This window comes from Akanthomyces muscarius, chromosome 6, assembly GCF_028009165.1.
Source record: "Akanthomyces muscarius strain Ve6 chromosome 6, whole genome shotgun sequence".
Classification (NCBI taxonomy): domain Eukaryota; kingdom Fungi; phylum Ascomycota; class Sordariomycetes; order Hypocreales; family Cordycipitaceae; genus Akanthomyces; species Akanthomyces muscarius.
In genome coordinates, this window is record NC_079246.1 from 1,973,450 (window position 1) to 1,996,943 (window position 23,494).

At 51.1% G+C, this 23,494-nt stretch overlaps 13 protein-coding genes across 14 annotated transcripts; 6 read left to right on the forward strand and 7 right to left on the reverse strand.

Annotated features, from left to right (window-relative positions):
* Positions 1 to 70: 70 nt before the first annotated feature.
* Positions 71 to 1,268, reverse strand: LMH87_000688 (uncharacterized protein; the record flags this gene model as incomplete). The annotated part of the gene is made up of 4 exons (XM_056198639.1): positions 71 to 544; positions 731 to 926; positions 1,131 to 1,207; positions 1,266 to 1,268. 4 exons carry the CDS (start codon positions 1,266 to 1,268, stop codon positions 71 to 73), a joined length of 750 nt encoding a protein of 249 aa, XP_056055570.1.
* A 1,725-nt stretch (positions 1,269 to 2,993) lies between these two features.
* Positions 2,994 to 4,040, forward strand: LMH87_000689 (uncharacterized protein; the record flags this gene model as incomplete). 2 transcript variants are annotated; one of them, XM_056198640.1, is made up of 1 exon in its annotated part: positions 2,994 to 4,040. In XM_056198640.1, the coding sequence occupies one exon, from the start codon at positions 2,994 to 2,996 to the stop codon at positions 4,038 to 4,040; it is 1,047 nt and encodes a 348-aa protein (XP_056055571.1). The 2 variants fall into 2 exon arrangements, with proteins under 2 accessions (XP_056055571.1, XP_056055572.1); XM_056198641.1 differs by having other exon boundaries at positions 3,576 to 4,040.
* An 844-nt stretch (positions 4,041 to 4,884) lies between these two features.
* Positions 4,885 to 5,395, forward strand: LMH87_000690 (uncharacterized protein; the record flags this gene model as incomplete). Its single annotated transcript, XM_056198642.1, has 3 exons — positions 4,885 to 4,964; positions 5,013 to 5,322; positions 5,381 to 5,395. 3 exons carry the CDS (start codon positions 4,885 to 4,887, stop codon positions 5,393 to 5,395), a joined length of 405 nt encoding a protein of 134 aa, XP_056055573.1.
* A 478-nt stretch (positions 5,396 to 5,873) lies between these two features.
* On the reverse strand, positions 5,874 to 6,707 carry LMH87_000691 (uncharacterized protein; the record flags this gene model as incomplete). The annotated part of the gene is made up of 1 exon (XM_056198643.1): positions 5,874 to 6,707. One exon carries the CDS (start codon positions 6,705 to 6,707, stop codon positions 5,874 to 5,876), a length of 834 nt encoding a protein of 277 aa, XP_056055574.1.
* Positions 6,708 to 7,732: 1,025 nt separating this feature from the next.
* LMH87_000692 (uncharacterized protein) lies at positions 7,733 to 8,411 on the forward strand (the record flags this gene model as incomplete). Its single annotated transcript, XM_056198644.1, has 3 exons — positions 7,733 to 8,225; positions 8,329 to 8,336; positions 8,391 to 8,411. The coding sequence occupies 3 exons, from the start codon at positions 7,733 to 7,735 to the stop codon at positions 8,409 to 8,411; spliced, it is 522 nt and encodes a 173-aa protein (XP_056055575.1).
* Positions 8,412 to 8,816: 405 nt separating this feature from the next.
* LMH87_000693 (uncharacterized protein) lies at positions 8,817 to 9,353 on the reverse strand (the record flags this gene model as incomplete). The annotated part of the gene is made up of 1 exon (XM_056198645.1): positions 8,817 to 9,353. The coding sequence occupies one exon, from the start codon at positions 9,351 to 9,353 to the stop codon at positions 8,817 to 8,819; it is 537 nt and encodes a 178-aa protein (XP_056055576.1).
* Positions 9,354 to 10,288: 935 nt separating this feature from the next.
* LMH87_000694 (uncharacterized protein) lies at positions 10,289 to 11,352 on the reverse strand (the record flags this gene model as incomplete). The annotated part of the gene is made up of 4 exons (XM_056198646.1): positions 10,289 to 10,408; positions 10,489 to 10,890; positions 10,952 to 11,226; positions 11,289 to 11,352. The coding sequence occupies 4 exons, from the start codon at positions 11,350 to 11,352 to the stop codon at positions 10,289 to 10,291; spliced, it is 861 nt and encodes a 286-aa protein (XP_056055577.1).
* A 409-nt stretch (positions 11,353 to 11,761) lies between these two features.
* LMH87_000695 (uncharacterized protein) lies at positions 11,762 to 12,346 on the forward strand (the record flags this gene model as incomplete). The annotated part of the gene is made up of 2 exons (XM_056198647.1): positions 11,762 to 12,278; positions 12,339 to 12,346. 2 exons carry the CDS (start codon positions 11,762 to 11,764, stop codon positions 12,344 to 12,346), a joined length of 525 nt encoding a protein of 174 aa, XP_056055578.1.
* A 370-nt stretch (positions 12,347 to 12,716) lies between these two features.
* On the reverse strand, positions 12,717 to 14,567 carry LMH87_000696 (uncharacterized protein; the record flags this gene model as incomplete). Its single annotated transcript, XM_056198648.1, has 4 exons — positions 12,717 to 13,525; positions 13,580 to 13,742; positions 13,811 to 14,325; positions 14,378 to 14,567. 4 exons carry the CDS (start codon positions 14,565 to 14,567, stop codon positions 12,717 to 12,719), a joined length of 1,677 nt encoding a protein of 558 aa, XP_056055579.1.
* Positions 14,568 to 15,420: 853 nt separating this feature from the next.
* LMH87_000697 (uncharacterized protein) lies at positions 15,421 to 16,062 on the forward strand (the record flags this gene model as incomplete). Its single annotated transcript, XM_056198650.1, has 1 exon — positions 15,421 to 16,062. One exon carries the CDS (start codon positions 15,421 to 15,423, stop codon positions 16,060 to 16,062), a length of 642 nt encoding a protein of 213 aa, XP_056055580.1.
* A 2,439-nt stretch (positions 16,063 to 18,501) lies between these two features.
* LMH87_000698 (uncharacterized protein) lies at positions 18,502 to 19,311 on the forward strand (the record flags this gene model as incomplete). The annotated part of the gene is made up of 1 exon (XM_056198651.1): positions 18,502 to 19,311. The coding sequence occupies one exon, from the start codon at positions 18,502 to 18,504 to the stop codon at positions 19,309 to 19,311; it is 810 nt and encodes a 269-aa protein (XP_056055581.1).
* Positions 19,312 to 20,158: 847 nt separating this feature from the next.
* LMH87_000699 (uncharacterized protein) lies at positions 20,159 to 20,695 on the reverse strand (the record flags this gene model as incomplete). The annotated part of the gene is made up of 1 exon (XM_056198652.1): positions 20,159 to 20,695. One exon carries the CDS (start codon positions 20,693 to 20,695, stop codon positions 20,159 to 20,161), a length of 537 nt encoding a protein of 178 aa, XP_056055582.1.
* A 1,509-nt stretch (positions 20,696 to 22,204) lies between these two features.
* Positions 22,205 to 23,390, reverse strand: LMH87_000700 (uncharacterized protein; the record flags this gene model as incomplete). Its single annotated transcript, XM_056198653.1, has 2 exons — positions 22,205 to 23,289; positions 23,381 to 23,390. The coding sequence occupies 2 exons, from the start codon at positions 23,388 to 23,390 to the stop codon at positions 22,205 to 22,207; spliced, it is 1,095 nt and encodes a 364-aa protein (XP_056055583.1).
* Between the last annotated feature and the right edge of the window lie 104 nt (positions 23,391 to 23,494).

Here is a 23,494-nt window from a genome sequence, read left to right on the forward strand (position 1 = left end):
CAAATTACATGGTCGGATCACAGATCCTGGGTAAACAATGAAACACCTGTCCCGTTCATAATCATAATCATCATACCGTCACCATAGGTTCGTGCCCGTTTTCAGGGTTTGTGTGGCGTCGATCAGCGTCGTCGGCAGTTAGGCCAACATCGAGGCGTTCCGGCAAGCCGATGTTACGCTCCCGGGCCGCAGACTCTGCCCAGGCCCGCATCTTTACAAGCTGACGAATCGCTGCCTCACGTCTCGTTGACTGTCGCTCTAGAATCGCACGGTTGACGCTGTCCGCCGCATCCCGCCGAAGCTCAGGATTCAACAATGCGGCTAATTGCGGCTCGAGAGTTTCTGGCGGAAAAAGCAGAAGAGCCATGGTCTTCTCCAGCTCTTCAAGAAATTTGGGGTTTGTGGGGGCACGTGGGCCCAGCTGCTCAGTGGCAAATTTCAGTGCCGGACTGATGTCACCTCCCGAAGCATTGCAAGCCCGGATTAGCTCGACAAGCTGCAAACGCAGGAGAGAAAAGTGCAAGGCTTTATCTGCGTCGAGTATCTTTTGTCTTTCGTCAGCGTTGGCTCGTCAATGGAAGCAGGTACATGAGGGTTAAGTGAAGAGATGAAATCATGAAGTAAGTGGTTGTTTATCATCACGGACCGATGCCGGCCCATATGCGTGGTGCATGTATAACTCGTGTTTTAATCATTTCGAAAGGGAGATGCCAAAAGTGATGTGTCTTACCTCGGGGTCTAACTCATTGAGCATCTCAATGGCAGACTGTATATTTCCACTGTGAATGCAGTTCTGTATTGCCTGTCGGGTACGAATGGAAGCTATATCTTGCTGAGGTTGCAGATTTGCCTCTTTGGAAAATCTTGCAGCAGCATTGGGGTAGCCTTCCATGGTCAAGTAGTCTAGGATCAAGGCATTGATATCACTAATGATGCAATTGTTAGCTGCGCCGTTGGGAAGATGCGAGAGTATGAAGAAGTTTTGAAAATTTTGCCTGTCAGACAAGAAGAAGATAAATATCGGTTTCTCCGCATTAAAATCTAGGAGAGATTCCCATTTGATAAAATCATCATATAAGGCGAGCGTGCTGGGTGGAGTTGTTGCAAGGTGCGAGAAAAAATTGTCTTACCTTTTGGGCGACTTGATTTCGTCGACGCGCCTTTCGAAGGGATGCTTCGCCGGAGTGGCGGTAGAAACTGAAGATGTCTGTACGGAAGACAACAGTGAGCCATTGTTCATCAGGTCGTTAGGAAGAGGCTCGTACCATGATGACGAATTCCGCTGACAGCTGGGAAAGTGGACAAAACGCGCGGCAGTTCCTCACAAGGCCAGCTGGCGGGGTCGCACGGTTCTATCGACTTTGCATGTGTCAAAGCTGAAGAGGAGAGTTCTGCAGCACGCAGTCGTCCTCTCAGGTCATGGGTATGCTTTGGGGATTCTGAACCAAGTAGTTCGTAGAGGTGAAAAGCTGGTTAGGAAGAGGAGTGAGCTCGCCGCGCAAAGTGGATTGAAGCGATAGAAAATCCGGAAGGCAAGTTAAAGCGTTCCGTGGTGAAGAGGGCAAGATCCACAGTTTACCGAAAGCCGTGCACTGTGTGGCAGTGTGCAGCCACCAGCCACCAGCCACCGACTAGCCGAGGAGCTGATCATCAGTGAGGCGATGGCCAGGAAACTGACGCGCATGTACTTGGTAGGGCTGAGGATGGCGGTCATTTCAGAGAGTTTGAAAAAGCCCGAAGTGAGGCTTCGGACTGGTCGCAAATCTTCGCGCCGCGTGCTGTAACCGCGAACTACTGCGCACCTCTAGCCATACGAGCGCAATTTGCAATCAGCGAAACAGGAGATGGCCGTTTTGGCCAATTACGGAAACCCCATCAAGAAAGCTGAAATTTTTTAAGTGATTCAGCGAGAATTCGCAACAAGGCTGATAAAATAACCGACCGCAGATACAGTCACGAACGCAATGGGCCCTCGTCTCAGACAAAGGCCCCAGGGCTGAAGCAAGCACGTCACGTCCACTGTAAATCGTAAGAGAAGTGCATGAACCGACGCGTCAGCCAGCAATGTTCACTAGTCTCAACGAGATTGCGGAAGGACGATGCCAAGATCAGCCATGCCGTCCCCACCCGCCCTGAAAACAGACCTCGGCACATTCTGAGCAACGCGCGGAGGGACTCGTAAAACGAGCTACGTTATCATACTTTGTTCTTGGGTTAGGTATACGCACTCAGCCTGGCCGTTGATCTGTTGGCACCAGTTGCGGCTTACCCCCGCCACTAACAGCCCTGCGGCTCCTCTCGCAACATACTAGCTAGCCCTATCAAGATGTTGTCATTGTGTTTGCTGGAGACAGCACAAGTACCATCGCATACCGCAACAAGTAATACGCATCTATGGCCTCATTTCATATACTATCTAGTTATCACTCATACACTTGGACTACGGAGCTGAGTGCTAAGGTGGCAGAGTAGAAGCTGTCAAAGCAAGCAAGTTACAGGGTAGTTAGCCAGCATCGCCACTCGGATGAATTTGGGGGCCAGACACGAAGAAGAAAATTTTCTTCTTCTATCTCTGGGTTGCATTAGAGCAATCTTATCTCAAGATTACGCAAGGGGTCTGGCCAGGCTAACTGTCGACGTCTTGATACCCAACCCATTGTCGAGGGGTTGCCGATCAGCATGCCGAGGCACTACATGTGATGGTACCGAGACGTCGACACCCGAGCAAATGCGACTATTACGTGTGGCGACACGTATGCCTCGGTGAGGAGACCAAGGTATGTGAGAATTATGAAGTCTGTATGGCAGAGCTCTTTTATTGCAGAACATAATTGCGCGTGGTTTGCCGTGGATATAAGGGTGTTGTGGCGACCCGAGGTGGCAAATGCTGGCTTCATAAAGGCCGCCTCTTTTCCCCTTTGCGTTCGCTCGGAAAGAACGTCTAGACACTTTGGTTTCTATTCAATTTACGAATCAAGAGACAGCTACACAAGATGAGCGCGCAGCGAAACCCCAAGGACTCCATAGCGTCCACCTGGCGGCAGAAAGACCGCTCGGAATGGAACATTGTCCATTGGTTTTACGAAATCTTTCGTCTTCACCACGTCGATCTCGACAAGCAGATACCGGTGCACCCAAAGACCGACAAGGTGCCCTACCTGAATGACTGGTATCAGCATCGGTGGATTCTTGCGCATGCCTTTGCGCCGATCTTGCTGCACCAGCTATACTACACCTACACCGGCCGCAACTTCACCACCTTACAGGCAGTTGTGTTTTACGCTCTTGCCTTCAAGCTCAATGCCATTCGCGAATTGCATCTCTTGCGCAAGATTGGTGAGCAGACAGGCTTTCTCGATGGCGATGTTCATGAACGCGATGGTGTCCCAGACTCTAGTGTCATCAAAGTGTTTCGATCGCTCGTGTCGACCTCTACTTTCCGACCAGTCTTTACCGTTTTCTTGGCCTATCAAGTCGGCAAGGTTCCTGCATCCATGAATCTATATCTCCTGCCGCTCGAGACCGGTCTTTACGCGATCATCCTCGACTTTTGGTTTTATTGGTACCACCGGCTGATGCACACTGTGGAAAGACTCTGGCAGTACCACCGCACCCATCATTTGACCAAGCACCCAAACCCGCTCCTCACACTATACGCCGACACTGAGCAAGAACTCTTCGACATTGCTGGTATCCCCTTGTTGGCCTACTTTACTATGAAGTTCATAGGCTTTCCGATGGGATTCTACGAGTGGTGGGTGTGCCATCAATACATTGTCTGGGCCGAACTTGCTGGCCACAGTGGTCTCCGCATGGCTGCAACACCCCCAAATCCATTCAACTGGCTACTTCGCATGTTCGCGGCCGAGCTCATCATTGAAGACCATGATCTGCATCACCGCAAGGGATGGAAGACCAGTGCCAACTATGGCAAGCAGACCAGACTATGGGACCGCATTTTCGGCACTTGCCGCGACCGTGTCGAGTGTTATCATGCCAATATCGAATGGAATGAACAAGTCACGATGCCAATCTTTTAAGACTTGTTCTGTGGCGAGGAAAACTGCAATGCGCATGTAGCAAGCAAGCTTCTGCGCGGCTGGCAGTAATGTGGTTTTGAGGGTTGTCCGGGTGGCCAACTGGAGGCGCTTGATGCTGCAAGAGGCCGCTTAATCACGTTATAGAGCAACGCATAGAAACTCAATAGAAATTTTCATTATAGAAAAGACTAGCTAATGGATAATGAATACCATCTAAACATTGTTTCATCGTCGATGGGTATAGACACTATGGCTCCGACCAGCGCAAAGATTAGTATAACACTTCGTTGTGCAGATAGTTTTGTACGGATCAACCAACGAATGCTTTTTAATGTAATGTATGTACGTGTAAGACAAGTTCAAAGAGTAAATGTCACGTCAAATGCGGTTGAGTAGCGTGGCCAAAATGAGCCGAACTTGCTCGGGAGAGTGATGGCAATTGCCGCGGGTATGAAGGAAATGCAGACACGTGATATGACTCACCGAATGACACGATAAGAAAGTCATTCTAAACACATGTGATGGGAACCATGAAAGCAGCCCATAGCACCCAGAAAATGACGCGGCAGCAATCTCTTGATCCGAAAACACAAGGCGGACGCGTAGGGCAACACGCACACGCCTGTGTACCTCAACAATTCGAAAGACGAGTGTTGAGAGTGCTTGAGATGACAGCCATCACTTAAATAGCTGTATATATAATATATTACTCGTACACTTCTTTTAAGCTTTCACATTATTACTGCATCACCTCGCGACCGAAAGCTATTTCCTCAGGTACAGCTCTGACTGCTTCTAAAGAATATACGCAGCTTTGCGACAAGATTCTTTAGTTCTTGTCAAAATGAACGCCATTACTCAAGCAATTCTGAACAAGAGCAAGTTGGAGATCGAACTGATCAAAATCACCAAGGCTACTGAAAGGTGAGCTACCAAAGCTTATAGAATACACACAAACTAATACGTGACCAGCTCTTTCTCGATGTCTATGAAAGGCAAAGCGACCAAAATTGGTGTGGCGACGGCTACCATTTCGGCGATGACGGTTGACTTGGTAGGACCTCGCGGTGCGTTTGGCCGTTTGGATGTGCCCTCCATAAAGATGGGCTCTTTTGGTGCCGATGTCACCATCGTTGAGCAGAAGATAGGCATCATAGACATGGACGCTTTCAAAGCGTTCGTTGAAGCCATCATGAAAGATGAAGATTTGATCCTACGACTAGAAAACGGCCACACCACAGTCAAGTCCATGGGCATGAAGTCTACCATTGTTTATAACAAGGTGATTCATCTCAAGGGTCTCAAACTACTACAGACAACACTACTCAAAATGGAACCAGACGCGGGTGGCATGAAAAGCACCATCTCGATGATGAATCCGTCCCAGTTCGAAGTTGATCTCGGAACTGTGATATACGAAGTGCAAGATAAAGACGGACGCCGGATTGGAGAGCAAAAGGGGGCAACACATGTACAACGCGGACAATCAAGCCTGACTCTGCATGGGTCTATTGCAGGTGAAGTGTCAAGTGGCGAGACAAAGTTTGTTGGGGTGGATGTCGAGGAAGAAAACTGGCTGAAGCAGATTATGGGCAGTATTGATGTAGTAGTGACCGTTTAGAAACGAGAGTATCAATAGTTGTAATTCACAGGCAATAAGGAGAAATGTATTCAGAAAATATGTATTCATAAACTCTGTGTCTTTTGTATAAGTTGATCCGCCACAGCACTAAAACTTTCTGGCTCGCCCAAACTCAACATGTAACTCTCATCTAAACAAAACTCACAAGGAACTATCGCGCAGCCAAGAAATAGAACCCATCAGTGCATCTTTTAGAAAGGCAGCTTAGATCCAGTAGGGCAAGCCTTGGTTGTAGTCGTCACGGTGACGGGGGCAGTCTTGGTGCAAGTCGGAGTGGGAGTGCAGTCCTTGGTGTCGGTAGAGGTGACAGTGACAGTAGAAGCAGCAGGGCAGGTTCCGTTGCCGGGGCCAGGCTTGGTGGTGGTGGGAGTAGTTCCAGTCGTTGTAGCGGGAGGAGTAGTAGGAGCCGACGTAGTGCCAGGCGGCTTCGTGGAAGTGGGAGCCGCAGTGGTGGTGGGAGCCGCAGTGGTGGTGGGCTGAGTAGTCGGGCTGCCGCCGCCGCCACCGTTCTGGCAGTTGGCAGGGCTGAACAGGTCCTTAGCTTCGGCAAGATCCTTCTGGAGAGGAGCGACAAGGCTCTGAGCAATGGACTGCGCAGCCGCGGGGACCTTGGAGACGACTGTCTTGATCAGAGCGTCAGAGGCATTGCTGAGGTCGGTGACCTGGAGCAGGGTGACGTCGCACAGGCCAGCGGCGGCCAGGGCGCTCTTCTTGTCCTTGATGGCAGCGAGGAGAGCGTCGCCCTTGGTCTGCAGATCCTTGGCGGGCCCGGTGAGACCAAGAGCTTCGTTCAGGGTCAGAGCAGGTAGAGGCTGAATCTTGGCATCGCCATCCTTCAGGTCCTGGATGACCTTGTTGGAGGCATCGAGAAGCGCAGAAGGGTCTCCAGTGAAGCCCGTGGTGGCAGTGGTCAGGCCTTGAAGGTCAGCACCAACACCGTTGAGGACGCCTTGGATGGTGGCGAGATCACGGGGGAGGACGCCGGCAGCAATGCCGGTGGCGAAGAACAGAGAGAGGAACTTCATTGTAGATATGAGAATTTCTGTAAGTGAAGAAAGAGTGTTCGTTGAAGTGTGATCTGCGAAGCTGCCAGAGGATGCTGCTGATTTGGAAATGAAACCAGCTGATCCATGCCTTTTTATGTATCCAGTTCAATGACTGTCAAGGCCAACCTTGGCACATGTGTGGTTCTTCGAAGCCGAGCAATTAAGCCAATTGATTTCAGCTGAGAGATATAATTCATATTGCAAGTGTTTGCCGTTCTGTCATTGCACACCAAGCGCAGGACCAAGGCACGGTCCTCCGGTGTCATGGCGGAATTTTGGTGGCTGAAATGCGGCTCATCGGCAGTTCATTGTTTAATAACAGCCTGCAGTCTCCAACTTTTGGTCAATAGCGTATTATCTTGCAGAATGCGGGGAAATGGAGTGCAATGAGGGGGAGAGTCTGGGGAACGACCACATATGATCAGCCATGCAGAAGCGGGCCGCATATTACTCCAAGTTCGAGAACGCCTGAACTTACACGAGCCTTGATTTCGCTGCATTTAACGACGCCACAAAATGAACAATAAATTAAAGAGCTAGCGACTAATCCAATTAGGTACTGGCGTGGTATGGTGTCAATGGAGGTGCCTCGATTTGGCCCTGGGTACATATGTATGGGCACACATGTCTTAGTTCGTCACCACATATGTGACAGCAAACGTTTGATCGCCGAGGTACGGTGGAGCAAATGCAACCATAACTCTTTCCTAGTCTAGAGACACTTGTTCAATTTGAACATTTTGGGGTTTGTTTTTGTCATCTCATCCTCCAGAACAGGGTTGCCATGTTCAATGGTCATGGGGATGATGAACGCATGTAGTGTCGACATTCCGTACGAACTAACACAGAATTACATCAGCGTAACCTCAAATTACTGGTACATGTCAACGTTGGCTTGAGTAAAGATCATCTATAAATACTCCTGATGCTCTCGAATGGTCCTGATTTAGAAGCTGATCATCACTCACTGACCCCATTCACCTTATCTCTACCTCTTTGCCAAAATGCTCGTCTCCAAGCTCATTGCCCCGGTCGCCTTCGCCGCCACGGTCTTCGCCGATGGCGCGGCCATCAACGACGGGCTGAAGACTGTCGACGCCGACATCAAGGCTCTCACTGCTAGCCTCACGGGATTCTCAGGCGATCTCTTCGCCGCCATTCCCGTCCTCGGCGCGACCTTGACCCTCAAGTCTGCCATTGACAAGACTACCAAGACCGCCAATAGCTCCGAGCCTCTCTCTTCCGATGACACTGTCGGTCTTGCCGACACTGTCGGCACAATCATCACCGATGCAACTGCCGCGATTGATGCCTTCATCGCTGTCAAGCCCAAGTTTGACAAGCTGTTGATTGTCACCCCTATTGCTGCTGGTCAGGTCAAGGGCCTCAAGACGTCGACCGCCGCGCTTGGCGACGCCATCATTGCCAAGGTCCCGGCCGACTTCAAGGACGTCGCCACCCAGCTCGTCGGCCAGATCAATGCCCAGTTCGACAGAGGTATTGCTGCCTACGGCGGCGCTGCTGGTGGCGCCTCGCCATTCCCTGGCTTCCCTGGCACTCGCCGATCCACTCGTCTGGACCGCCACTACTAATATCCCAGTAAGCAAGGTCAGTGATGGGGATCATTGATCGTGCCTGCTGGTTTCATTAATGCGCCGGAAGTATAATAGCTTGGCAACATAGATAGCATTAAATGGAATCTGATACAACAAAAATATGCTCATGTGCCATGTTTGTATCTTGACTCTCGCGTACTTTGATTTTTCAATTCAACTCGAAAAAGTTGAGTAAATATGTCCGGCCCGTAGCTGCCCAATACCATTTCCGAGACTGGCGCCGATGATGAAACTCTTGCCAGCAGCCACAATATGTTCGACGAGCAACATCGAGAACTAGAACTATGCTACAATCTGGCGTCAGTTGATTGGGAAAATTAAGTGCTTTAAATGCAATTGAGATCCTGATATGAGAAATCTAGATATTGTGCCTCTTTTAATTGTACGCAAGAAAGTATTCATGGCTAATCGCCGGGACTATGCGTGTCGCGGCGGCGAACGAGCGGTCGCTGCGGCAGTCAGGCTCCCCAACCTATTTCACATAGACTTGAATGGTCTGATAAAAATGAAAGTCCAGCGCCGAGACAAGAAGGGGCGCAACATCCTGAACAGTCTTGACAAATTTGCCTGTCAATGCTGCCGCGAACGCATCCGTGGTGTTTTGAAGACCTTGCAACTCATCCCGCACAAAATCAGTAATAGCGCTCCCGCCCAGTTGATCGAAAACGTCCCGCTTCGCCGTCACCTTCCCAAGCACCGCGTATGTAACATCAGTAATTCCGACAACGGAGTAGGCAATAGTGGACGAATCCTGGTCACTGAAGGCCGTCGAATTCTTGACAGAGTCCGTGGCTGTCTGAAGCTCAGTCTGCAGCTCCATGGCCTGGTTTTGAAAGTCCACAGCTGCTTGAGCGTCGTTGGGGCCCTGGATCTTGTCGAGTGTCGTATTCATGGTCTTGAGCTGGTCAGTTATTTTTGATATAGTGCTGACCACACCTGTCACGTCGCGTTGTAGCAGATGGCCGATGGCCGGCGCGACGAAAAATGGGAGGAGTGTCTTGAACTGCATTTTGGTCCAGGTGCTGGGGTTTCGCGGATTCAACGAGGTCAAACGATGCGTCCAGTAGGGTAGAAAGACGGCAGAAAAGTTTGAATAGGCGGCCTTTCAAGAATGACAGAATATTGTTTATTTACTAATATCTCGCAAAATGGCGGGGATTGGCATAAATGAGCGTGTGTGAGCTTGGTCCTCGGCTTCCCACTGCAGCATTTACCTTGTGCTCGGAAAGTAAATAGACAGCGAAGTCCAAAATGGAAAGGCTGCCACACAGTGGAGAACTCACGGCAGTTACCCAGTAGAAAGTAATAACATTCTGCATCAGTCCGGTACATATGCTGCAGTGCATCCATAAAAGGATGCGGAGTACATGTGAGAATCTCTCGGCATCGACCGTGCTGATCTCTCCACTCACACCGATGCAGGTACCTGCCCATCCCGCCACCTACCCCAGAAAAGGACATTCCGTGCTTTTGGGTAGTCTGCTGCATACAATGACTGGTCTAGTGTGGCGGACCATTCCTACAGCAGTTGCACGGGCTGTCTCGGCACCAAGAAGTAGCCCGACATTGGAGAGGCCTAGACGGCGCTGATCAAGAGCCCATCTTCCGTCTGCCGTAGCGAAAGAACGCTGTAAGTAGAGTTACGCAACTTTCTAAAATGCAGATAGGAAAATCGAATAGATTGTGCCATGCAATTTTTGCAATGGCTTTTGGGAATGCAACAATTTACAGGACAGCTTTCGTATTACAAGCCTCCAACTAGATAGATCTTAATCAAAAGGTATTTACCGCAGGAACCTAATACTGTCTTCTCTATCCAGACTTTTCATTTTGTACAATTACTGAAAGAATAAACTCGATGCAATTGTACGATTTACTGCATTATCGCTGATATTCTATTAGCCGAGCTAGCCTCTCTTTCGATCGGCACACAGCACATCCCGTTCAGGGCCACACTGCGCCACACGCAGGAACAAACAAGACACTACCAATCACGGTGTTGCTGTATGTGATGTGTGCATTATTGATCAGAGTGCTTCCGAAATCTTGACCGGCGTTGCATTTCTATACGCAAGCATGTTAGACTCGTAAAGCAGATACAGCTCCACCTCACTCAAGGAGGGGGCAGCAAGTGAGTGTCTTACCGGGGAGTCAATTTCGCATTTCAAAGTGGTTTCAGCCGAGTTGTTTGTCTGCTGGCTTTGGAAATATTCCGGAGAATGGTGGGCATATCCCAGCACCGTTGGCGGAATCTGCGGTACTCCGTCTGAAGAGTGCGTCACACGGTAGTAGTGGTCATCCGAGATCACTGAGTTGTAGTGTTTGGCCCAAGCCGCATCGCCGTTGCGCGGCTCACCAAAGGTGAATACTTCGGACACCTGGAAGCCCATACCCGCGAAGGAGGTTGCCGCGATAGAGGCAATACCCCCGCCAAGGGAATGACCGGTAACAACAAATCGCCAGTCTTCCTCGCAGAGCAATCCCTGCAGAGTGGTTCCAATTGGCTTCATGACTGAGGTGTAAGCGCTTTGAAACCCATTGTGGACCTGTAGGAATTGAGTTTTATCAGTATTGATTGCAGACTTCAGCGAAGAATTCGCGTCCTACCTTGCAATCGGAGCAATTCGTGCCAGGGGCACTGAGGGGGACAAGCGCGAACGCAAGGTCCGAGTCGAGCTCCTTAGGCGAGGAGGTACCCCGAAACGCAACAATTATTTCCTTCGCTTTATCGTCGCGGAAGATTGTAGCATGAGTACCCGTAGTGGCATCGTCGACACCCTTGACAATGGTAGAGCCAAATGGTGGTGTTCCGCAATCTTCCTGATACGCAGCGGCAGAAAATGCCGTGTATCGCACCAATTTGTCGAACAGGTCCGATGATACTTCAAGGACACTTTTTAGCCATCTTTGCGACACATTTCAAGAGACGGAGTGAGAAGCTTACCTGGTGTCTGGGCGGAGACAACTGCCTGTGTGAGGCCAATCGACGCGAGAAAAAGCCAACGCATTTTGAGTGATTGCAAGTACAGAGTTTTGTGAGTTGAAGTGTCCGAAGTCGAGACTTAGTATACAATCCAATGATGGCCACCGAGTCTTAGGCTGGCTTAAATGACCTATCCGCCATAGACCATGCTACTCCCACTACTGGTCATACGTATTGATGCATGTGTCACGGCATTGGAATCCGAGCTGGGGAAGCTTTTAGTCACCCTCGGTAGAATCGGGAGCGTGCTGGTGCACATATGTGTGCACAGTCCGCCAATGTAACGCCTTGACAGATGGGGGTGTGGTGGAGTGGTAGGCCGCACTAGACAGCGCCGGCGGCGGATCGTCTTGGTTTAATTGAAGACAATCCGTCGACGTACCCATCTTCGCATCTCTCCCAAATATTCCAAACTTTTTGCAAGAAAAAACAACATGCGGTTTCTGGGTTTATTCGGCGTGTTCGGGCTCTTCGTCGCCGCAAAGGCGGCTGATTTCCAAACCGTGCGAGACGACATCGCCAACATTAGCGCCATTCTTCAGCACCTGGACACCGATGCCAAGGGCATCCAGGCTGGTTCAGTAGGCATTGCCCGGTCGCTCCAGCTCGAGGTCGATTCTGTTCAGGTGCACAAATTGCTTTTAAGCACTACAGACGACACCAAAGCATCGCCTCCTTTTGAGGATCATTCCATTGATGTCGGCGGCGACTTCTTGAACCTGCAGCCCGTCATCAATGGTGTGCTGAAAACGATTACCGATCTCCAACCCAACTTGAAGGAGCTCAGCCCCGTGGTGGTGGCGATCCTGTATCAGTTGAAGCAGGACTCGGATGTGCTTGGAAAGGAAGTGTCGGGCAAGCTAAGCGCAGATTTCCAAGCGGTGGCACAGCAGGTTCTCGGGGAAATTGACGATACATTCAATACTGCAATCACGACATACGGCGGGAAAAGTAAGTAGACAGTGTTCTGTTTCTTTGTTCTCCTTGGATATTACCTCTAACTTGAAGTAGAGACCTGAGGAATTTGGTTGGGGAAACGGCAGCTCAGACAATACGATAGTTTGACTTTTTGTAGAGAAGATTAGCAGCTAGATAACCCAATTAAATTATCAAAGCTTCAAAACTAGGAATTAGTCCGTCATAATACGGTTTACGTCGTTGATTACGCGCACCTCGCTCTGGCCTGTCTTTTTTGGGCTGTCCTGTGCAGCACAATGAAAACGCATTTAGAATTAGGAAAATGCATTGAAGTCAAATTTTTCTATTTCTATACAAACAATAGACGACATGATAAACCAAAGCCCTACTCTCATTTCCAAGCCCTATCCTCCTGCAATAGTGTCGCTGTGTTCCTTCAGAGGCTACAGATCCTAATATTTGCATCATAGATCAGTTTCTGGGAAGCGCAGGCCAGCGCTTTCTCCAGCTTGCGCCCCATAGGTAGATAACCGGGATGAAGAGGATGAAGGCACCCAGAATCCCAGCATACATGGTGAAAGTCTTAAGGTATCCAAGCTCTGCAACCCACTCCGAGACACGGAAAGAGAGCACAAAGGCCACGATGAGACGGAAAGATGCAATGTTGACCAATGCTGGCCCAGTGAGATGAGGGTAAGATTCCAACACGTAAACAATGCCGATGGTGTTTGTGGCAAGGAAGGCGAACCCGATCATTCCAAGACCAACGAGGAACATCATCCAATGATATTCTGCAGGATTGTCACCAGAGATGCCAAAGATGATACATCCTGTAAGACCGACGAAACAAGGAATAATCAGGTTTAGGGCCTGGAACTCCGGGTTTCGCTTGCCGCTCTTCCTTGCCATCCAATTGGCAACCCGATCAGCCCCCCATCCGGAGATGAGAAAGGAAGCGCCTGCAGCAATGATGAGCGGAAACAAACAGAACCCCAGATGATAGAAGTTCCAACTCCATGGGTCGGCTAGAAGTTGCGGGGCTGCAGTGTACCCAGCGGCAAGCGCCATAGCAATAACGGCCGAGTTCAACAGCGTGACGAAAAGCATGTGAGGGTAGAAGAAAGTGCGAAAGCAGGCCCAAAGAGCATCAGTGCCACTTCGCCAGTCAACCTTGCACTGAAAAAGCTTGATGTCATCCGTCCAAGCACGGGGAGGATAGCTGACGTGATCAAGATCGGGACGGTGTTGGCCGGGTCGGAGAGGCACAGCCGGGATGCCTTCTATGGACTGGGTCAACATGGCTAAATCACGAATAGTCTTCGTAGCAAACTTACTATTCTCGTCCTCTGAACGCTCGAATCTCGTCTCTGGCAAGAAAAAGAACAGGCAAATCCAGAACAGAAGACCGGCACCTGCAGTTGCAAAGTAGATGACTCGCCAACTGGCGTAGCCAATAACGTAAGGTGCCGCCACACCTAGTGCAACAATGATTAAGCCCTTGCGGCGTACATAAGTTAGCTTTTTGATGACTGGCAGGAGAAGCGAGTGGTAATTTTGAGGCTTACCTGAGTGGCAAAGACGACGCTAATGGCAGCGTTGCGTTGATGGTAGAAGATGATGTCCTGGAGAATGAACGGGATCAAACTTTCGATAGTTCCCGCACCGACCGCCTGAATAACACGGCAGACAAGATGCGTTGCTAAAGAGGTACTGAACCCGGATCCCACACAGCCTGCCAGAGCGACAACGCCAGTAATGAGTAGAACGTTACGGCGTCCTGTGGCGATGGCAAGCGGAATGAGCAGGATGTTGGTTGCGCCCATCATCAAAATTGGGAGAGATGCCAGCAGATAGATCTCCCAGATGGGCGGTCCAGGGAACTCGGCAAGGATTGTAAGCGCGTTGACACCCTCGGGTAGATGAACCTTGGTCAACAGCTTCGGATTAATACCAGCGTACTCAAAACTGAACACGGGCAACATGGCACCGAGAACCAGTTCAGCTGCAGCTGCCATGGCACCGAAAAGGCACAGGGACGCAAGCGCTGCCATCTTTCGCCAGGTAGGGAGGTTCAGAGGATCTGCTTAAGAGTCAGTAACGCTTGCGTCGCATGCCTATCGAGACTCGCATACCTCTTGGGTCCGCTGTGGGCATTGGAACGAGCGGAACCGAGTTTCCGCCTTCATTTCTTGCAGCTTCATCGGATTGTTTCTTTTCACCAGGGGACGATGAGTCCTCGCGCAGTTCAACCATGGTAGTTGCCGTTGTTTGCGCGCTCAGCTTCTCATTCGAGCCGGAAAACCACTTTGACAGAGAAGGCATGGTTGGCAGTGAAGGGACCAAATCATGAAAAAGGGGAAACCAGTGTAGAGAGAGTGTGTGATGATTTAGGGGAAAGCACTGTACATAAAAAAGAGACAGAAATCTGCGGAGTTGACTCTATCGGGTGGAAACGGTGGTGAGCCGTGCACATGTATTCGCCAGGTGTGGCGGAGGATGATCTGCGACAATGACCCTTCAAGGAGATCTATCAAAAATGTGCAACAATGCTATCCTTGGGTCTCACTGGCGCTGGGGAAGATTTGAAATCTCTTCATCCAACCGCGGCTCAATGCGGGGGGTAGATCAAGCCACTTGCACGCAGAGCATTGGGCATGCAGAGAGCCGCAAACTACTTGAAGAAACGAAAGTGCGGAGAGCCAAGCCCGCGCATGCCAGGCAGATCATTTCACAAGCTTTGCCACCCATGGTAGGAGTATTGGTGTGGCCCCCGTGTGCAGTGCTGCATGGTACTACTGGTAGGTGGTGGCGAGAGATCCCTCGGCAAGCGCATCAACGACCACATATGTAGCGCGCGTGTTCTAGGAAACACAGCCCAACAGTCCAGTTCATGCTCGTCAAGAATGTGAGTGGAACTGTGAACGGATGTTTCAACAGTATCCGTACACCCGCTCGCATTGTATTTGTATTAGCATTATTTCGAATGGTTATCCCGCCTTTCGTGCCGTCCTGGAAATAGACGGCACTACATCTCTTGCCCAAACCGACAATAGCTCAACACTAATCTGCAACGATCGATTTCTTCAAGAGCCTCTTTTTTTTCCTTTTCCAACAGTCTAAAAGCACCCTCGCAACACCTTCTTCACATCTCGCCTCTCTCGTGTCGCAAAGCAGTATGCGGCTCTCATTTGTTTTCTGCGCTCTTGCCAGCGCCGCTTTTGCGATGCAAGAGTCTCTAGTCGCGCGAGACTACAACGTCATCACGACAGTGCTGGCCAATGTCACAGATGCCGTCAAGGGCCTGTCCACCGTGGCCGAGTCTGGCAAGGCTGACCCGGCCACCCTCCTCAAGGCCTCGGATCGCATCGTTCAGTCCATCAAGAGCGGTACTGCCAGCGTCAACGCCACGGGGAACCTGACCTTTGTCGAGACCGTCCATCTGATCGGGCCGGTTCACAAGATGTCGCAGTTGTCGGCTGGCCTTACGAAAAACATGGGCAACATCAAGGGCTCGATAGAGAAGCAGAACCTGTGCGAGGTCGTGCGACTGCAAATAGGAAACATCAACCAGGGGGCAACTTCATTGATCAAGGCCATCAACAACCGGGTCCCCACAGCTGCCGTTGACATCTCCCAAGCATTGTCTCAGGGCATCATCGATACTCTGAACGATATTCAGGACGAATTCTCAGACCAGAACTGCGTCAATGGCCGCAATGAAACGACTACGTCGGCCAGTTCACGCCTTGCCTCTGGACACGCACAAGTCGTCTTCACTGTTTCTCTTGCCCTCGCTGCAGTTTTTGTCATCTTCTGATGGTTTTTTGTACTATGGTTGAGCTACTGGCTAGTCGCCAATCTGAAGAAACGGTCCGGAATTGGACTTGCGACTGCCCTTTGCTGGAGGATGCGGCTCGGAGAGTTTGCTTAGGTCTACTTGGAGGTCTCGTCTTGCGTTGTTGCAGAAATGTACTTGAGAAATATATAGGGTCCATGGTATTGTTAGACGATCACACGAAACAAGCAGTTTCTGATTTGAAGCGCTGCGCTGTCCAAATTTATTCATGCACATGCACAAGAGCTTCTACCAACCGCCCGCAACTCGTGAAGTGGTGTTCTCAGCAACGATGCACAATGCAGCGATGGCACTCATCAATGTCACAAGCCGTATCGCCTACTCCAGCCTCAAACACTTATGAAGCAGTTTTCCCATTCTCCAAATCATTCCTCTATTTAGGGTAGTTTACATGGGCGGCGGTGGCTGTGGGGGTTTGGCACTGGTGGTTTCTCCACAGCGTGGGTTGGGTGACAAGACAAGCTCGACAAAATGCCTTGTGCACTACAGATTACAGCACGCTCAATTCAGTGAGTGGCTTGATGTTTGCTGGGCGGCGACAACGGGAGCCTCACTCCTGCTACTGCAAGGCACAACTACCCCGCACAGGTTGACTGGATACTCCCGAGGCGCCTTTTGGGGCAAGCGTGCTCTTTCGGCAGAAGAGAGCGACATGTGAGGTGCCCTGCGCAGGTTTGTCTCTCAATGACAGCATGTCTTAATCTGGAACAGCCATGACAGGGCCTGTGTGGCATGCCAGTCAACCTGGAAGTACATGTGTCGGGTGGCATCCTCAGCTGGGTTGGGGGAAAGCCAACCACAAGGGCTGGCGGGAGGCTTGCCCGGATGCACTGTGTCCGGCCGTGCGCTGCATTAGTGCCTCGAATCCCCCGCATTGAGGAGACGAGATGTTCCATGGTGTTGTGGGCCAGACAACCATCTTACTAAAATGAAAGGGTGTATGTCTAACACGACAGGGCTGGCGCACTTCGGCAAAACGCCCCTCCCCTTCCCTCCCTATGATTGCCTTCCAGCATGTCCCTGGGCACACACATGTAGGCCTAAAAAAGCACAAGAATATTGGGACGCGATCATGGATCTACACTCCGCAGATTCGATTTGATCGCGTTACTCTAATGCAAGCCGAAACGATCATGTAGAGCAAGCCTGCCAATGCCAAGCACCCATGATGGAGGACAGACGGAACTGGACGGAACCACCAGAGAGCCCAGTCCTGCAATGTCTCATCCCTCAGCCATTCCAATGGCTGCCACAGCAGTTAGCGCCGACGGGTGTTGCCATTCTGGAAGCTATCGAGCTAGACACACGTTGGCGCCACAATTTCGCCGCGACCAGTCGTTGTCTTGCAGCTCCTTGACAAGGGCCACCAACCATCTTCTGGAGCCTCCTCGACATATTATGGTCCAATGTAAATTGCGACTAGAAACCTGGTAGTCCAGGCCAATGGCGCAATCGCGTAGCCGTGGCACTCTTGCGCCGCAGCAGGCTGCCACACTGGGCATAAAGTATTTTGATTGGCTCTACGGGCAGAGAGCGAGAAATGGGAGCACCAGCTCAACTCGTATTCTCCTGCAGCGCCCCGTCATGCATCGTAAATCACTTCCTTGGCTTCTGCAGATTGAAGAAACCCCCCGTTGGTCCATCAAAAGGGCCTCGGCCGTGCATGCATGTTCATTCTCCTGTCTCAGCACATGCGCATACAGGGTGGCTGTCAATATGAACAGCGCCATGGTTGGGGTAAAATTCTACAACTCGCATTGACGTTGGTTGCAAAAGAGGCAACTTTCAGCTGCGCAGGAAGCCAATTGGAGGTAGGATCGTCATGCAACAAGCTGCATTCTGCTCGCAAATACAGATTACTCTGAAAGGTGCGGCATTTGTTCCATCTTGAGCCACGCGAAAGAGACAAAAATAGTCTGGCCGGGAGCGGCGTGTTTCTCCAAACCGTTGGACCAATACTTCCGGACTTCGGCGGATTTGAATCCTTGGAAATTAAAATTTGTTTTGCATCTGATGGGTGTAATTACGGGGATGTAGATGACGATCCGAATGCTACCATAGAGGTGCGCCGCAGCATTTGTACACACATGGGTGGCCGCCTCGGCACGCGCCATTGACTACATATGTCAAGCGCTTAGAGGGGGCCGAGCCTACTTGGTATACTCGGTGCACTGATCGCCGATCCATAAACAAACGTTGCCAATGCTAAAGAGTCAACTTACTGCAAAGGTTAAATAAAGCAGGACAACAGCCAAATTTAAAAGCTGGCATCAGTTCGTTCCTCATCTGTTTCTCGCTACTCTTGACAACTCAGTCGTTTCAGTCACACCAGGCCGCTTCCACCCAAAACTTTGAACTATTCACTCTGAATTATATCCTCAAACCTTTCCTCCCATCAAAATGAAGTTCTCCGTCATTGCCTGCGCCGTCACTGGTGCCCTAGCCCTCAACACCCACGTTGAGCGTGATGCCTCCGAGATCAACTCCATCCTCGCCGATGTCAAGAAGAACCTCGAGTCCCTCGACTCGGCCGTCAAGAGCTACAACGGCGACAAGTCCACCCTTCTCAAGGCCTCCAACGACCTCATCTCCACCCTCAAGGACGGCAAGACTAAGGTCGACGCCTCTGCCGAGCTGGACCTCAACGACGCCGTCACCCTGACCGCCCCCGTCCAGGACCTCACCAAGACTGGCGAGAGCCTCGCTGGCGACCTTAAGGCCTTCAAGTCCACGGTCGAGAAGGAGAGCGAGTGCACCCTGATCCGCACCCAGGTCGGCAACGTCAACGATGCCTCCCAGGCTTTGATCAAGTCCGTCGTCGGCAAGGTCCCCGAGGAGGCTCAGCAGATTGCCTCTCAGCTCTCCGCTGGCCTGACCAAGGTTCTTCAGGACACCGTCACCGAGTTCAACGAGGACAACTGCAAGGACAGCGGCAACGGTGGCAGCTCCCCCTCTGGCTCTTCCTCTGCCCCCGCCTCCTCGTCCGCCCCTAGCTCGTCTGCTGCCGGCTCGTCCTCTGCCGCTCCCACTGGGTCTGCCTCTGTCCCCGCCACCTCGGCTCCTGCCACCTCTTCCTCTGCTGCTTCTGGCTCTGCCCCTGCTAGCAGCTCTGGCCCCGCCAGCACCGCCCCTCCCGTGGTCACCGCTGGTGCCGCTGCCCTCGCACCCCTCGGTGCTGCTGCTGTCGCTGTCGCCGCCCTGCTGCTGTAAATTATCGGTGGTTAATGGTCTGTACCGTCGCTATGATGGTCGTTAAAAGAAAGCATGCAACATAGACTGAGCCTCAGTCAAGTGTTTACTTCTCTTCTGACAAGGCTATTACACGGGCTGGGACAAGGACACAAATGTATCAATATCCGGCAAACCATAATTGGTTCATGAGTTGGCTCGCATATGGTTTATAGAAACATGCTCTTGTACGGTTATCTATGTACTTGTCTGATAGTTTGAATAGCACTTGATTAATTTAATTGTGATTTCTTCTTTTGGTGCAACTTCTGCCGTACATGCTGATTCCCCTGTGGTGATAACTTACTACCTCGTGCAATGAATATAGTAATAAATGATGCCACTATATTACGGTAAGAGGTAATTCGGTGTTTTGAATGCAACTCAAAGTTTTTGCAGCATCCTGCTCTGTTCTTTCATCCGTCTTCCTTCTTTCTTTTTTCCGGCGCTTGCCCTTTTCGTTTCTTATTATTGTTTTTCCTTCTATCTTGACACTCGGCAGGCTTGTTTGTACAGCGCAGTTATTTGTCTGACTTTCAAGTACAATCGAATACCGTAAAAGGCTGTGCTCTACAGTCCTTCCCAGTGAAGAAAATATCGATAGATGCCTCGAAGAGATTAAATATCACGATTCGGTTGTAGTATTTAAACAACATGCATTTGGCAAAATCTTAGACAAAGTCAAGGGAGCGATAGATGCGAGTTTGACGAATTTCCATTCCAAATTTGCCTATTTAATGGTTTCTTGCTAGCAACAATATATTTCCAGCAACCGAACAGAGCCCTTTGGACAGATTCTAATCTAGATCGATCAGCATCCTTGCCTAATCTAAGCGTTCTTGCAGTTATCGGCAGAGAAGGCAGTCTGGGCATCCTGGAGGATGTCAAGGAATCCCTGTGCCTGCTGCTTGGCAATGTTCTGGGCACCAGCGGGGACCTTGGAAACCGTGGCATCAATCAGGGCCTTGCTCTTGCCGCTAATGTCGGTGACCTGGCTGCTGACAGCCTCGCAAAGTCCGCCCTTCTGGACGACGTCCTTCTTTCCCTTGAGGTCGTCGACCAGGGTCTGGGCGTGTCCCTTGAGGTCCTTGACGGGACCGAGAAGGCCAATGGCCTCGTTGAGGGTGAGCTCGCTGGTGCCCTGGACAGTGGTGGCGCCCTGGCCAATGGTGGCCACAAGCTTGTTGGAGGCGTCAAGGACCGGGGCGGGGTCGGCGGTCCACGCCTTCACAGCAGAGTCCAGACCGTCAATGTCAGTCTGCACCTTGGCGAAGACGTCGAGAATGGGCTTAGCATCACGCTGGACAACAAATGCGTGAGCGCCAGTGACGGCAGTAATCAGGACAAGAGGGGCAGAGAAATGCATTGTGATAAGACTGGATTTGAGTTGAAAAACGGGTAGATCCGAGCGTAAGAGATAAGGCGCTTTGACTTGATTGTTTGGAGAGATTTGTGGCTTGCTTATCGAGAATATTTTCGTGGGGTTGGTGGTGTGCTGGGGATTTTATATCATAGATTGAGCTATCTTCACAGCATGAACATGATCACCTCCAGGATACCGAAGCAATTCTACATGACGTCGCAATTCATTCTCTTGGCATATTAGACACAGAACTGCTGAGCCGAGTGAAACCTTGCCCCCTTGCCCAACCTTGCTCATTCCGCATAAGTATTAGCAAGTGGCATCAGAGACGACCTTTTTTGTTTCTGCAGGCTCAGCGAAAACAAGTGCCGACACTCGTGAGAGCAAGACATACCGAGATCCGGCCAAGTCAAACCCACGAGGGTCTCAATTGTATACGGGTGCCGCATCTGGTGGCAGGGACGGCGTTGCATCCGTTTCCAAACAAGACAACGCCAAGCAAACTTTTTCACCTGTCAGGCTGTCATTGACATAATTTAGGATTTCGGAGCCGGAGCAGGATTGACATTAATGCTCCAAAGAAGCTCACGCAACCCGGCAGTATGTATGTTCCACGACCGGTGAGACATTGAGGGGCGAGGGTGGGTAGGATGGTGGAGTGGAGGTCTTCCCCCTCCTTCATTGTCTGTGCCAGCGGCCTTCCTCGACCGAGCACATATGTGCTTCTTTTCCGAGCCTCACGGCAAGTTGCTTTGGCGTCCCGCAAGGGAGGGGGTAGGGGTGGGATGGCACGGTGTGTGAGTAGTGTTTTGCAGTTGGCAGGCAGCAGGATTAGTCTGAATGGGACTAACATGGGACTAGCCCGGGAACCCTGGTCTAGGAACTGTTGGGCTGGGCGAGGTTTCTACCGGTACTGAGCACTGGCGTGACAGCCACTCAATCCTCGTCAAACCATGGCCGCACATTTTAGCTTTATTAGCCCACCCAACAGTGTAAGCGATATCACATTGACAGTGCGCGGCGCGAATATGGCAAGCGGATGACAGCGTCGGCCGAGCGCGTGCTTTCCCAGCTTCTGGCAGCAGAGCGACAAGTGGCTACGACAGAAACATCAGCCCACTACGGGATTAACCGCTTACACGCATCTTCACTCAGTCGACTGTCCAAGCGCTCCCTTGTGTCTGCCAGCCACAGCCACGAGCACCACCACCACACCAAGACACCAGGCGTAACTCAGCCTCCACCTTGCCCACCCTGAGAGTTGGAGAAGAGAGCGTGCCTGGCGACGTGATGATCAATTCGCAAAGAAAGATGGTGGGGCAGGGTCTCAGGCATTGGAAGGTTCGCCAACGCTTCTAGACTAGATGCTGTCAAAAAGCAAAACTTATTCTGAGTTGGAAGTTGGAATGAAGCGAATTGTAAACAAATGTATGGGATCTAAAAGTGTCTTTTTTCTATTGTACAATCTGCTGGCGCGCCTCGCGCGACGTGACAAGGTCGCTGGCGAACCCCTCACAAGCCCTGTTCGCTAGCCTTCAGAGTGTCCAATTGCTCTTGCAATGCCTCATTTTTCTCCAATAGTGTCTTTAAAAACTCGACCGCCTTGAACAAAATTCTGGATCTTGACCAAGTGCCTCCTCGGAGCTCCGGGACGAGCTCGGTGAGATCGTTGAATCCATCACGGATCAGACCACGGCGTTTCTTTTCGTGCCGAATGTGGTTGCTCCGCTTCTGCTCGATCGTGAGCTTTTTGCGTTGCCCCTTTGGCTCCCGTTTGGATATAGAAGGCCCTCCGGCAGAGGCTGCGGAGCTTTCTGTGTATGCCTTCTTCGGGACGTTTCGTCTGCTGCGGCCGATGGGTCCTTTTCTGACGGACGACGCGGGGCTGCGAGCTGGACTTGATCTGGATCCAGTCGATTGCGCATCATCAGCATCAGCGTCTTGTTCCTCCTCGTCATCTTCTTCGTCTTCCTCCTCCTCCTCCTCTTCTTCCTCTTCGTCCGGCATGAATTGGAGTCTGAACTGGGTGAGTTGCCTCACACCAACTCTGCGCCGTGGACTTCTGGCCTCTGTATCAAACATAGCATCGCTTCCCCACTGCACTGAATCTCCGGCAAAAGTTCGAGACGGCGACCCCCTCTCCGGTGGGTACACCCACTCCATGAAGGTGTTCTCATTGTCGTTTATTTGCCGGTTGCGCAGCATGTCTTCCTTGAAGTCGACTGACGTCTGGTGACGCAGATTGGAAGGCAGACATCCCCCGGCAGGCTTTGCTTGCCTGTTTCCACCTGCGGCATCAGGGTTCAGCAAAGAATCCGGTTGGCTCGGATAGACAGTCGCGCTTTGGTTGACGTCCGACGGCCCCGTGTATTTTTGCGATGTACAGGAGTTGGAGTCATAGTTCTGATTGTTCAGACTCATGCCGTAATAAATGCTTTGGCTTTCGTAAGGGTCTTGCACAAAGGCAATGAATGGAGTGCCACGCGGATCGACTAGTGTAATCGGTAAGGCGTTGGAAGCGTTATCAGGACACGACATTGCCGTGTAGGATGGTGTCCAGCCTATCTGGCCCAACTGAGTGGTCGAATACATGTCAGCTGCAGACTGTCAGCGTGGATTCACAGCACCGAATACAGGTCCATTTTTTGAGTCTGGAGGCGGGCGAAAACAGCAAGATAATGCACGTACCTAACTGCATATGGGCGCGTAGAAAAGTGAGGTGGCTTTGCTGCAAGCAGGTATAATCACAACTGGTTAAAGCGTAACCTACAGAGGTGGTTCGGAGCACACAAAGATAAGGCG